The sequence below is a fragment of the Diorhabda sublineata genome, chromosome 1 (genome assembly GCF_026230105.1).
Source record: "Diorhabda sublineata isolate icDioSubl1.1 chromosome 1, icDioSubl1.1, whole genome shotgun sequence".
NCBI lineage: Eukaryota > Metazoa > Arthropoda > Insecta > Coleoptera > Chrysomelidae > Diorhabda > Diorhabda sublineata.
This window is the reverse complement of record NC_079474.1, coordinates 15,502,609-15,517,226: the sequence shown is the minus strand read 5'-3', so window position 1 is coordinate 15,517,226 and position 14,618 is coordinate 15,502,609. Positions and strand designations below refer to the sequence as shown.

Sequence of the window (14,618 nt, the reverse complement as noted above, 5' to 3'; positions counted from 1 at the left end):
TTAGTTCACTTATTGTGGCCTAATAGTCACTTCTGATTTATTTATTCTAACGATCCAGTTTTTGAAGAATTTAATTTGTTATCGGCCTCCCATTCGGAGAAATCGATAAAACCCTAGATTCGTTGCTAAAACGTTCTCTATCTACATTCTACAATTGGAGTATAAAATCAAAGGGAACACAGATGGAAATTATTAAATAAAGAACGAGTAGGTAGAACAAATTTGAATAAAAAGGAGCTAAAAAAACTGAATTTATATATATTTTTTTAATGTAAACAAACAGGAATCTGTTCTGTTTAAGTCGACATGTATCCTAAATTAATGGAAAATACGTATTTACACGGAAATTTACGGAAATAGAAAGAATTTATTAAAGATAACATATAAATATATTAGAAAATCTTGCCAGCAACAAGTTTTACAAAATTTACTTTGATTTTACATTTCAGTTGTAGAATGTATATAGAGGATGTTTTAGTAAAAAAACTAGGGTTTTATTGAATTCTTCGAAAGGAGTGGGAGGTCGATAACAAAAATTGTAAGCTCAACGTGATTTCGTTTTTTTTAACTCATTAATTATGTTTTTTCAATTAAGTGAATTCGACAAGTATCAAATATCGTTGGGAACCGTACGGAAGCCGCCCCCGGTTCCAAGATCGAAAGAAGACTTGACATTTTGGGAATTTAAAGATAATTTAGAACCTGGTAAAACCTATTCCGTTGTAGTTAAAACAGTATCAGGCAAGGTGACATCGTGGCCGGTCAGCAGTGAGGTGACGTTAAGTGAGTATTACCGAAATTGATTTTCTTTTTACAATTTAACAATTTTCATTAACGCATTTAGAACCACTACCAGTGAAATATTTACGAACAACTACCGATCCAAAAACTGGTACGGTTAGTATCTTCTGGAGTCCCGATCCGGCTAGTACACAAGAAGGATATTTGGTATCGTATCATGAAGCAGAAAGTACAACGGGCGATAGTAACACCATTACTACAAATCAAACGGAAATAAGTCTGGAAGCTTTATTGCCCGGTAGAAATTATTCATTGACAATTCAAACTGTCTCTAAAGATCAACTGGTAAGTGATTTCATCGTTTACATAATATAATTTTGTAATAAAATTTTATAGTCAACAGAAGAATCACTTTATGTGGCGACCAAACCTAGCGCACCTGTTATAGAAGATCTTAGACCGATGATCGACGGTCTTAACATTAGCTGGAAATCTGATGTCAATTCAAAACAAGATAAATTCGAAATTCAATGGATAAGAAACGATACGCACGAAAGAAATATTAGAACGAGCTACGAATCAAAGATAATATTGAGTCATCTTTATCCGGGTGCTGGATATCTGGTTAAAGTGTTTGCAATATCACACGGTTTGAAAAGTGAACCGCATGAATATTTTCAACCTGTATGTGAGTATTTTACTGCAGTATTTCCAAATCTGAGCGTCAATTTTTCGAGTATGGCTCTAACTTCCTAAGATCTTTCCATTTCGAACCCCCAGGTAGTGCACAGTCTTCATGTGTCTATCTAGGCTGAAATGACCTTCTGATATTGACTTCCAAGAGTATCTTTGTCTGTTTTAACCCAGTAACAGATTTTTTCTTATCTATCTCTTTTCTAGTATTTTCTCTTTAGTCTTGTAATCGATTCTACGGAAGGGTTTTGTAACTTAGCAATTCGGTCTGCTATTTCATTTTCCTCCACCCCAGTGTGTCGTGGAACCCTTTAGAAGGTAACTTTATTTGTGTCCAGATGATGTAACTTTTTTTAGCATTCCCAAACCAGCTGCTGGATCTAAGAGTCCCTAATTTCTTCCCAAACTGAACTGGACATATTTCTCGTTTGCAAATATTTATACTTGGAAAATTCTGGTCTTCCCATAAAGTTTTAGATTTTCCCTCCTTCCTAATACAATTGTTTTTTGTTAAATTGAGTACTATAACCTATAATTTAATGTTTTCAGTTCCGAGACCTCCCAGGAACATGTCTATCGAAAATACGAATACAACAACTAATTCGGTGATCGTTCAATGGTCAGCTCCGACAGATTCCTTAATATCCGAATACGCGATACGTTATAGGACCGAAAGTGATAACCAATGGGTTAGACTACCTGCCGTCCAAAATACCGAAGCCGAAGTGGCCGACATGACACCAGGAGAACGGTACACAATCCAAGTGAATACAGTGAGTTACGGTTTGGAAAGTAACGAACCGCAACAATTAAATTATACAGTCAGTAAGTAATTAGATGATGTTGGGATATACTGGAGTCTTCACGAATAATTTTATCTTTCAGGACCGAATCCAGTGTCGAATATTAATCCTGTAGTGGATTCGAACAATGTAACATTGGTATGGCCTAGACCGGATGGTAGAGTCGATGTTTACATTGTCAAATGGCGTGAATCTATTAATCCAACGAATACGAATAAACAAAATATCAATCAAACTCAAAATGGAACTGGTCCTATTAGAATGTTGATAAACGATTTAATGCCTGGTGTCGAATACACTTTTGAAATTCGAGCCATTTCCAACGATTTAGAAAGCGAAACAACCGTCGTAAAAGCACGTACAAGTTAGTAAAACTACTTCATATTTATTTTACTGAAATAGGCAGGACATTTATAGAATAGATTCCATATCGCTTGCTCTGAATCTGCAGTTGTCGTCCTCTGCGATAACTGTCGTCTTAAGATGGTATTTAACAGGTCAGTGACCTTTCAGAAGACCGACCAACAGTTTAATGTCGTTTCTGGACATCTCGAGAAGTTCCTCAGATCTTAGCTGATGAGGTACTGAATCTTTTGGATTGTATTATGCCTGGATTGCTTTTCCGGTCAAATGAAGTCCATCCATTCAGTTGGTTATTGACGTTACATCTCATCAGGCAACAGTAGGGTTCTGAACCAATATATGAAGGCTGGCTACTGCTATACCTTGGTAGCCATATTAGGGTTCCTTTGTTTCTGATAGCGCTTTTAGCGTTTGTTTACTCTTGGACGCGCATTCAATAATCTTCAGATCCTCAAGTACGTTTTCCTATCGAAGAGATCGTTTCATGAGTGTAGGGCTGGATCTAGGTTCCATCTACAATTATGAATCGACTCATTTTGCTTAAATCACCTCAATATGGCCTAGGAAATTTTTATTCAAATGAGCTTTTATGTGGAAATTGCGTTCTTCGGATATTCCGATAGTTTCATGTATATTTTAGGGTGAATGATGTGGCGTAGACTCTTCGTTCGCAGTCTCTAATTCTTCTGTCACTTCTGTCTTTGTATATATTCAATGACAGCTCGATACTAGTTTTTATTTTTCAATTTTTAGAAAAATATCCACAACGTCTCACTTATACAATTATTAAAAAGAAAATAAGCGTACAAAATATAAGTACTGACATCTTTAGGTTAAGGCCGGAAACTTTTTAGACAGCGTACGGAATATGAGTACTGACATTTGACATTTCCGGAACCGTATTCCACTACCGCTACACCAGCAATTACACTGCCAGACGCGCGTTTCGATAACCAAGTTATCGTCTTCAGGGTCTGAAGGTAACAGTGCAAATGTTGGTGTAGAAGGAGTGTACCTAAACATTGTGTGAAATGACAACCTTTTTTGTGATTGTTTTAGTGCCATTGATTCAATCGGAAGTAGTAGTTGTAAATAATCAACAATCAACTGATACGATCAGTCTCAGATATACGCCGACGCCTATTAGTATTTCTAGATTCGATACTTATAAATTTTCATTGTCTGATCCGACTATTCCGGATAAAGAAAAATCCGCCAACGATTCGGATAGATTCGTTACTTTCACCGGACTGGTTCCTGGTAGATTATATAACATCACAGTATGGACTCTTTCAGAGGATGTACCGAGTCAACCATTGCAAAGGCAGGATAGATTGTGTAAGTACTATTTGTAAGTAAGTAAGTACTGGTAAAGAGAAAAACCATTTACCTTTATACAAAATTAAGGATAATTTTTTATACTTGATAATTTTGCAGATCCTGAACCGATAACTGGCATTAACTCGACGTATATCTCCAATACTGAAGTAACTTTAACTTGGTCTTTACCTCACGGAGAATTTAACGCTTTCGAAGTACAATATTTAACTACGGAAAATATTTTCATTCAAAATCTGACTACGCACAATTCTATAACAATAAACGATTTAAAACCCCATAGGAATTATACATTTACCGTTATTGTAAGAAGTGGTACAGAATCTAGTATATTAAGAAGATCTTTGCCGGTTTCAGCTATTTTTACCACTAAAGAATCGGTACCGGGAAAAGTAGAAAAATTCGAACCCGTCGATATTCAACCAGGAGAAATACATTTTGAATGGGCCCTACCAATGACCGAACAAAACGGCGTTATAAGAAAATTCACGATAACGTATGGCCTAGAGGGATCTTCTCACAAACTTTCCCAAGATTTTTCTCCCAATCAATTTAGAGGAACGATAAAACAGTTAGAACCGGGAAAAACTTACGTTTTTTACATACAAGCGCAAACGAAAGTTGGTTTCGGTCCGGAAAATTCGTGGAAACAAAAAATGCCTATAACCGCACCTCCCGAACCACCTCCACAAGTCGTGCCAACTGAAGTGTGTAAAAGTCCGACATCGATTCAGATACGATTCAGAAAGAACTATTTTAGTGACGTCAACGGACCGGTAAGTTTTTTTTCTAGAATGTAGAATATAAACAAATTTATAACGTGAACATAACCTCAAATCTATAAACATACTATAGTCAATAAAATTTGGTATCTAATTATAGTATTCTTACTCACCATTACTCTGAACACACTATTCAATGCCGCTAATACACCAACATTTACAATTACACAGTCTAGCGCGCGTTTCGATCAAAAACAACTTGTTCGAAAAAAAAAAAAAAGAAAAGTCACACGTGGTTCTAACTAAACTGGAAATCCAGAAGTTAAGAATATGCTAAATCCTACGACCTAACTATTCAAAAGAGAAGAGGAAGATTTAAAAAACTATAATAGTTGTCGGGAAAGTTTCCGGACGACGATATTCGATGAAACTGCCGGTTTGGTCAGTGACACAACCGTCGAAAAGGCCAGTCTCACCTTGGCTTTTAGAGGCTACTATAAAATGTTTTTAAGGATCATTAGATAATAATAGGATGTAGCTTGTTCGGCAAAGGCCGCATATTATTTTTTCTTTCTATTTGAGCAGCAAGTGTCTATCAGTTTGTCATAGCTCATACTTTTCAAAGAGTCATTTTCTATATAAAGAATTGCCATGTCGTTCAGTTGATCTTCTTAAAGAGATTCTTTCATGATAATATTTTTTATCATCTTTAAAGCACTAAACTTGCGTTTTGAGTGTTCCATGTAGTGAAAGTGACAGTTCCATACTGCAAAACACTTTCGGGGCGCTCTGGAGTAGACAACTTCAATGTTGACAGTTTCACTTCGGTGATTCTGCATAACCTTAAATTTTCAATTTTCAAAGTAGCATTTTCAGTTCTTGGCATACAAATATCTATTAACTCCTCTACCAACAATGACCTGTCAATGTCATTTTGAATAACCTTTACATTATTTAGATGACTTTTCGAAAATTGATCGGCCTTAACCCCAAAACAAATTCTGAAAAATATTACAACAAATAAAGTTTTTCTTAATTCAGAAACAATTATATCCAAATAATTCCAATATCACTTTATCTCTTAATTGTAATATTACTGGCAAATTGTCAAGTTACATTCTTGTTCATTTGTTTATTCTTCTTTGCAATCAATTTTTCTGTCAATAACTTTGGTCTTTATTTTCCATTCCTGATGAATCTTCGGATAGTACTGAATTGGTGTTAGCAATATAAATAAGTAATCAGTAAACGATGAGTAATTATCTTTCAATGTCATATAAAATCAAATATTCAATTTTTAGGTTATCTCGTATGCCATCATCGTAGCAGAAGATGATTCCAAAAATGCTTCCGGTTTAGAAATGCCTAGTTGGAGAGACGTCCAAGCTTATTCAGTTTGGCCCCCTTATCAAGTTAACGAACCTTATTACCCGTTCGTGAATAGTTCTCTTTTGGTTGAAGATTTTACAATCGGCGGACAATCGTGTGATATAAGACAAGTAGGTTATTGTAATGGCCCTTTGAAATCGGGAGCTACGTATAAAGTTAAGATAAGGGCGTTTACGGCAACAGATAAATTCACCGATACCAGTTACAGTTTTCCAATTCAAACAGGTGAGTTCATATATTTCTCTTTTTTAATTATAATTAATTTTGTTTATTTCAGATCAAGATAATACGCCGATCGTCCTTGGCGTTATAATTCCTGTTGTTCTCATCACTTTACTATTCATAACTGTTATCGTTATTAGGAGGAAAAGGGCGGCCGGGAAAAGAAAAGCGACAGAGGCTCGCACGAATGACAGTATGTCGTTACCAGATTCAGTTATCGAGACCAGTAGACCTGTTAGGATTGAAAATTTCGCGAATCATTATAGGATCATGTCCGCAGATTCGGACTTCCGGTAAAAGTCATATAATTAATCAAATTATACATCTAATCATAGCTTTCGACACTAAATCATTCCTGCACATAGTTTTTGAAACGATAGTTACTACAACAAAAATTTTGAACGTTATTAAAATCGATTTCGTTCGTTATTAAAATCGATTTCGAACGTTATTAGAATCGATTTTGAATGTTATTAAAATCGATTTCGAACGTTATTAAAATGGATTGTGTCTTTTTCGATTTATAATTTTTATTTTTTGACAGATTCAGTGAAGAATTTGAAGAACTCAAACACGTCGGACGGGACCAACCTTGCACTTTTGCCGATTTACCTTGCAACCGACCGAAAAATAGATTCACAAATATTTTACCATACGATCATTCCAGATTTAAACTTCAACCTGTAGATGATGAAGAAGGATCTGATTATGTTAACGCAAATTACGTGCCAGTAAGTCGATCGTTGGAATTTCCGGAACTGTTGGTGATATGAATACACTGTTTATACCAATACTCACGATTACACTGATTGACGCGCGTTTCGATAACCAAGTTATCATCCTCAGAGACTAGATATAACAGTTTACCGACAGTATCTGAAGACAATAAGCTATCCATACTTTCATTCAGCCATTTTATTTTCATTGCTTTTATTAGTTTTGTGTTTAACCTCACTTTTTTCTTTTCAATTTTTATTGTAAATTCACGATCAAAAAATTTTTTTCTTGTATCTTTTGTACCAATAATATCATCTGCTACAGATTACTTTCTTATTAATTTCTTTCTTTTGCTCATCAATATTTTCCTTTGCTTTTCTATTTCTTCTATATATACTTTCTTAATCCTTTTCAGTGTCTATACATTCCATTTCTTCTTCCATTTTATTCGCCTCTCACCGTTCTTAATTTCGTTTTGATTGATACTTAGTGATGATCTATCTCAACACCTGTTTCTTTGCGTTATCTTATATCTTGTACAATCTATAACCTTAATTTTATTATTGAGACATGACCTATTTGGTTTGATTCCTTTGATTGTTTCGATATTAATTTATGTATGAAATCGTTAGTAATTTATTTTTTTTTTAGGGTTACAATTCTCCGAGAGAATTTGTTGTTACTCAAGGTCCTTTACATTCTACAAGGGACGATTTTTGGCGTATGGTGTGGGAATCGAATTCTAGATCGATTATCATGTTAACTCGATGCGTGGAAAAGGGCAGAGAAAAATGCGACCATTATTGGCCTTATGACACCATGCCAGTATATTATGGCGATATATCCGTACAAATATTAAACGAATCACGGTATCCTGATTGGAATGTGTCCGAATTCATGGTGTGCCGAGTAAGTACCATTATGCATATCAAACTCAATAGCGAATATAAAATGTGGCAATGTAGACATAGAAGAAGTACCGGACTGGTTTGTGTACTTTACTTGTAGACAAACAGCAGTACCAGACTGGTTTGTCTACTTTGCTTGTAGACAAAGAGCAGTACCGGGCTGGTTGATCTACATTGCTTTACATTTGTTAGAAATTCCGGCATACTTTTAGCGGAGGTAACAGAAGCGTTTATTTGGTAAAAATATTTTTTTTTAAATCATATGAAATCGATAGTTAGTTGTTTTATTTAAATTTCTGTTGGTATATTTCTAGGGCGAGACGCAAAGGATTGTACGACATTTTCACTTCACCACTTGGCCGGACTTTGGAGTACCTAATCCGCCTCATACGTTAGTTAGGTTCGTTAGAGCGTTTAGAGAGAAGGTACCGCCGGATCAGAGACCAATTGTTGTTCACTGCAGGTATATTTTATGAAAGTACAACTTATACTATGGCAGATAGAATCTGGATTCGGATACGAAACGTGGTTCCATTTTTTTCATTTTTTAGCGCTGGCGTTGGTCGATCGGGAACTTTTATATGTTTAGATCGTATACTCCAACAAATTTTAAAGAGCGACTACGTCGATATATTCGGTATAGTTTACGCCATGAGAAAAGAGAGAGTATGGATGGTTCAAACTGAACAACAATATATCTGCATACATCAGTGCCTTTTGGCCGTATTAGAAGGTATAGATTTATCTTCTTCACCCAGAGAGATACATGAGAATCAAGGATTTGAAGGTGAGTGTTATTGTACCTCGTATTTTCTGTCTTTATATATACAATCTTTTATTTTACAATAAAATGTGGTTCTAATTGATTAATCATAGTTCTTACTGACTGAAATGTAGCTCGGATTGTTAAGTCGTCGCTCTGACCAACCAAACGTTGCTATGACCGATCAAATTCTATCTCAGATCGACTAACGTAACTATGACTGACCTATAGTTGCTAGAACTGACAAAAATGTGGCTCTGCTTTGGGAAATCATAGCTCTTACTGACCTAAATGTGGTTCTGACTTAACAAAATGCAGTTATGATCGATCAGTTATTGCTCTGAGTAATAAATCATTGCTATGACCGCGAAAATTGTGACTTAGATCGACTAAACGTAACTGTTATTAACCTATGGTTGCTAGGAATGATGAAAATGTGGCTCTTATTCACCTGAAATGTTATTCTGAACAAAATGTATCATTGATCGATCAGTCATCGCTTCAACTAATCAATGATTGCTATTCCCGAGTAAATTGTGACTCAGATCGATTAATTGTTAACTCTAACTGACCTACCGTGGCTAAACTGACCAAAATGTAGCTATGATTGATCAGTGGTTGTTCTGGTTAATCAATCGTTGCTATGACTATGATCAATATGTCTACAAAAAATTACTTGGACTGACCTATCGATGCTAGTACTGAGCAAAATTTGACGTTAATTGATAAATCGAAGTTATTAGTGACCTTGACCGACAACTAAAAAAAACTATGGCAAACCAAACTCAAACAGTTTTACTCTCAATTCAGTATTATCGTTGAATATGTTATTTTCCATTTTTGTGCTAGCAGAAATGGTTTGTGTGTTTATAAGACGTTGTAAAAAGCTGCTATTCTGTGGTTCAGGCAAAGGTGTCGGTACTACGGTCGAATCTACTTATGCACCGGAAGAAAAGTTGAGGTAGAAACATTTTATGGGGCGGAAACGGCTGTAACGCTTAATATGCATATATTCTATTCCTTTTTCTTGGTAACAGTTATTTCATATTTGGCATGATGAATTTTATCCGTTAAGTAAAAATATAACCAATTTGATTTTTTTGGTTACATATTTCAATTTTGAATAATTTACAACAATTTGAAATCTAATATTTATAAGCTGATTCATAACTTGATATAACATTTTTTTGCAAATATTTCAAAAACTATATCACGAATTGTAAATTTAAAAAGATGATTCTCAAGAAGAAGAAATTTCTAATCAAAAAGTCCCAGCTCCAAAACCATCGCAATTATTTTTTATATTTTTTTAATGCTGAAAATTGTTATCGTCGATGTCAATGATTCTGAAAGTCTGTATGAAAAGCATACTCAATTAGTAGTTTGCTATTAATACTACTATTGAATATCCGGTCTCACGGTCCATGTTGTGGACGAGTTTGTTACAATATCTTAAATATTGATGACCTTCATGATAAATTTAGATGTAACTAGAAAAATCGTTTACAATTTGCATGTGTATTTCAAATTGCATGCGTATATGGATTTTTTTAATTATTACCGATTTTTGTAAAAAGTTTGTAACTAAAATTTTTCACAAAAACTCTTGTTTGTTATACACTTAACGAAACGTCTCTGTTTACATTACCGAGTATTCTGTAATTCATTATAAGTTTATTGTAACTCACTTTGTGCTTGATAATATAAACAAACGACAATAGGTTTGTTCCAGCAGTATGCTCTGATCATATTTCGAACTTTCGTGCACTACGCATGACTTGACTATAATCCAAGGACTTTCTCACAAGGTCGACTTTCATTAATTTCACATTCCAATTTTGTGACGTCACAAATCACAGTATTAAGCATATCGGCATCCCAAGAAAACTTTTATCAACAACAACTATGGTCATGTTGTCTAGTTAATAGTTCTTCAATTTATTGAGTTGATTTATTGCTGCTCTTCAATTTTTAGGGTCCGTGTTTACTATAAAATGAGGTTATGTGACATCAGACCATTGTCTGAAAGATTTGGTTAAGTAGACCATCCTATAGGTTATTGAAGTCACGTTATTTTGATGTCTCGGCCATTTTGTGTGTGGTGCAAATAAATATCATTTTACCATAAGTTTTACATTGTTGGAGTAAAATTAATCTTTAAGCCTGATATATAGAGTTGAGTGCATTTTCTTTTGGATATTACCAGGTTGTTTACAATGTGGTTAATATGTGTTTGCCCAACGCGGAAAATGGCGGACGGATCAGGACGTCATCTCAAAATGACGTAAGCTTTATGGAAAAGCCCGCGACTATAATTTACTACGAACACGTATCCAACAATTGCTGTTGGTATACCCCCTTTAACAAAGGTTGAGAATAAATACTCTATCTCAATCTTGGACGGTTTCTATGAGTGGAGGCTGTTCCGACTAAGGAAGACAAAATGGCAACGATTTCTCTATCCTCCGAGGTTCCAGCTCGGTTCTGCGCATTCTCAAGCATGCGCAGTATAAATAAAGTGTCTCGAACGAGAGAGAAAATGAATATTGTCGTAAGTAACAGACATTCTGTTGGAACAAACATAGTCCCTGACTGATTCGGACGTTTCGCACGTTATTTGAATGTGTTTCGATGAGCTTAAATGTATACAGCTTAGTTGTAAAGAGAAGCATGAATCGCAAATTGAAATTTTGATTGTATTTCTTTGAAATAAAAACCAAAAACTGTATAAATTAAATCTCGGTATGACAGAAGCAGATTGAAATCTGTAAATCGCATATTTTTTTAAATTTTTTATCGATGAAATCATTAAAAATTTTTTTGTCTTTAGATGACGAAGGAATAGCTGAATCTGGAATGTAAGGAAATCAGAAATCTGGTTTGAATTTTAACGGAAAAAATATGTATATATATATATATTTTGTATGCAGGTATTACAAGTATTTTTTATTTCAAATTCAAACTAAAAACATTAGATCTTGAATATTTTTATATGAAGCAATTTTTATTCATCTTTTTTTTTAATGTTCTCTATTGAGATAATTACCAATTACGTACGACACATATAATTATATTGAACAAAGTTACATTTTACTTATAATTGATTAAATTTATTTTTATTGTTGTTAAACGTTGTTTATGACATTTGAATGAAAGAGGAGAAGCTTATGGTCAACATAAATTTATTTATTTGATATAATAAAATTTCCATGATTCTGTCTTACATAGAACACAACATTTATTACCCACGTCACTTCCTATTTAAGAAGAATGTTTGAGTCCCATGGTGTGTTAGAGAGAGATATTCAGATGTCTTAGGGTAGCAAAATAAAAATTATCATTTATTTTCTCTCTCTTTGTCATTTGGTCACTTTTTAACACATTGTTAACAACTTTTGATTGATCAAAAGTACTTTACTTTGCTATTGATGTTGATCTTAATTTTGTCTTTAACCTTTTATGAGACTAAATTAGTCACCAAACCTTTTTTAACGCCATAATGTTCTTTAATGTTTATGTTTCTATCACTAAACTGTCTTTTTTTGGTAATTGATGGTAAATAGCATGTGTTATTTGAACGAAAGAGGAGAAGCTTGTGTGTCAACATAAACATAAATGTATCTACTTGACGTAATAAAATTTCCATGATTCTGTCTTACATAGAACACAACATTCAGTACCTCACGTCACTTCCTATTTAAGAAGAATGTTCGAGTCCCATGGTGTGTTAGAGAGAGATATTCAGATGTCTTAAGGTAGCAAAACAAAAATTATAAAGAAAATAAATTGTCATTTATTTTCCCTCTCTTCATTTCTTAATCAAAAAGAATGATTGTTATTTGTCACTTTTCAACACATTGTTATTAACAGCTTCTGATTGATCAAAGATACTTTGCTATTGATGTTGATCTCAATATTTTTGTCTTTAACAGTTTATGATACTAAATTAGTCACCAAACCTTTTTTAACGCCATAATGTTCTTTGATGTTTATGTTTTTATCACTAAACGGTTTTTTTGTTAATTGATGGTAAATAGCATGTGTTATTTGAACGAAAGAGGAGAAGCTTGTGTGTCAACATAAACATAAATGTATCTACTTGACGTAATAAAATTTCCATGATTCTGTCTTACAAAGAACACAACATTCATTACCTCACGTCACTTCCTATTTAAGAAGAATGTTCGAGTCTCATGGTGTGTTAGAGAGAGATATTCAGATGTCTTAAGGTAGCAAAACAAAAATTATAAAGAAAATAAATTGTCATTTATTTTCCCTCTCTTCATTTCTTAATCAAAAAGAATGATTGTTATTTGTTACTTTTCAACACATTGTTATTAACAGCTTCTGATTGATCAAAGGTACTTTGCTATTGATGTTGATCTCAATATTTTTGTCTTTAACAGTTTATGATACTAAATTAGTCACGAAACCTTTTTTAACGCCATAATGTTTTTTTTGTTAATTGGTGGTAAATAGCATGTGTTATTTGATTGAAAGACGAGAAGCTTGTGGTCAACATAAATGTATCTACTCCACATAATAAAATTTCCATGATTCTGTCTTACATAGAACACAACATTCATTACCTACGTCACTTCCTATTTAAGAAGAATGTTTGCGTCCCATGGTGTATTAGAGAGAGAGAGAGAGAGAGAGAGAGAGATGTCTTAGGATATTTCACGATTTTATATCTCATTAAACTGGTTTTTTGGTTATTGTTGCAAATATTTGTTGTTCACTTTTCACTGGTTTTTGATCATAAGCATCCTTCTGTTATGGATACAAATTTACAAATTTTGCGGACCATGCAAGATATATGACGTTTTTAATATAGTTAAAAGTACTGTGATAATTTCTTTAATGTTAATATTCGAATGCTTCAAGTTTATACTAACATTTATCCCTATCAAGTATTGTACTTAATTTTAGTTTTGGTAAATATTTAGAAGTGGGGCTCCACCCCAAACTTACTCTAAAAATTTTTCGCGCATATAGAATTGTTTTTTAGGGCTCCGAAAGTACTTTAAAGGTGGTGGAGACGCATATTATACGTTATTGATTACCTTATGTATATTGAATGCCCATAATTATAAAAAACAAGCAAAAATTTGTCAGCGAAGATAAAGAATAAAATCACCAGAAATCTACTAAAATTTACTTTGATTTAAAGTGAAGGTAGATAGAGGACGATTTAGCATACATTCCGAGGTTTTATTGAATTTTTAGAAAGGAGTGGGAGGTGGATAACGAATTAATTTCTTCAAAAACTCAATTGTTAGAATAAATAAATTCGAAATGACTACTGTGCCACAATACATGAACAAAGGAATATTCAAAATGTTTGAAGAAAAACGTAAAAAGCCGAAGGGCATGTTACAAATTATGTTAAAAATAGAAAATTTTTTTTACGATCAACCCTTGAAGAAAATGTTTTTTCCACCTTAACATAACTGATTTTACCCCTAAAAGTATCTGAAGTGCAGCAAAAAATTTTTGTAGTACGTTTTGGGGTGGAACCCCACTTCTAAATATTTACCTTAGTTTTTAAATAAATATTTTATCTATAAATTTTTGTCTTTAATTTTTTTTAATCGAACACGCACCAAAAAATATACTGGGATAGAAATTTTTGCATTTTTTATTCACGTAGATTCGGCTATAAAGAATATCCCATAAAAAAATCACATAGAGATATGTTTGAGTAGACTGTGAACTATGTCCTCTATGCGTAAACTTTCGTCGAATGTATGACATGCGTCATCTTGCTGTATCCATTTTGTATTGTTGTAATTCTTAAAGTAGTTGAAACAAATCTCGCATCATTTTAACATATTCTGAAGAAGAAACATTTTGAGAAAACTCTGCATTTTGTCAATAGGCCCATTCAGTTGAAAGTGGGCTTCATCCGAAAAAAAATTATTAAAGTTACCGAAACTCTTGCACTGCCTTGATTATG

At 33.7% G+C, this 14,618-nt stretch overlaps 1 protein-coding gene across 3 annotated transcripts in view; it reads left to right on the top strand.

The window, feature by feature from the left end:
* LOC130444775 (tyrosine-protein phosphatase 10D) overlaps positions 1–14,230 on the top strand; it is a 29,905-nt gene extending 15,675 nt beyond the window's left edge. Inside the window, exons 5-19 of one of the 3 annotated variants that reach the window (XR_008909994.1) lie at positions 596–783; positions 845–1,086; positions 1,138–1,429; positions 1,984–2,259; positions 2,320–2,601; positions 3,660–3,938; positions 4,038–4,714; positions 5,962–6,274; positions 6,327–6,564; positions 6,816–7,002; positions 7,640–7,897; positions 8,211–8,359; positions 8,448–8,683; positions 9,512–9,689; positions 11,490–11,601. Coding sequence is in view for 2 of the 3 variants with exons in the window: in XM_056780052.1 (XP_056636030.1) it covers positions 596–783; positions 845–1,086; positions 1,138–1,429; positions 1,984–2,259; positions 2,320–2,601; positions 3,660–3,938; positions 4,038–4,714; positions 5,962–6,274; positions 6,327–6,564; positions 6,816–7,002; positions 7,640–7,897; positions 8,211–8,359; positions 8,448–8,683; positions 9,512–9,620; positions 11,490–11,493 (3,730 nt within the window). In the remaining variant the exon portion in view is untranslated. Of the gene's footprint in view, positions 1–595; positions 784–844; positions 1,087–1,137; positions 1,430–1,983; positions 2,260–2,319; positions 2,602–3,659; positions 3,939–4,037; positions 4,715–5,961; positions 6,275–6,326; positions 6,565–6,815; positions 7,003–7,639; positions 7,898–8,210; positions 8,360–8,447; positions 8,684–9,511; positions 9,690–11,489 lie in introns of all 3 variants that reach the window. The other 2 variants (XM_056780052.1, XM_056780053.1) reach the window with 2 other exon arrangements.
* Positions 14,231–14,618: the final 388 nt, after the last annotated feature.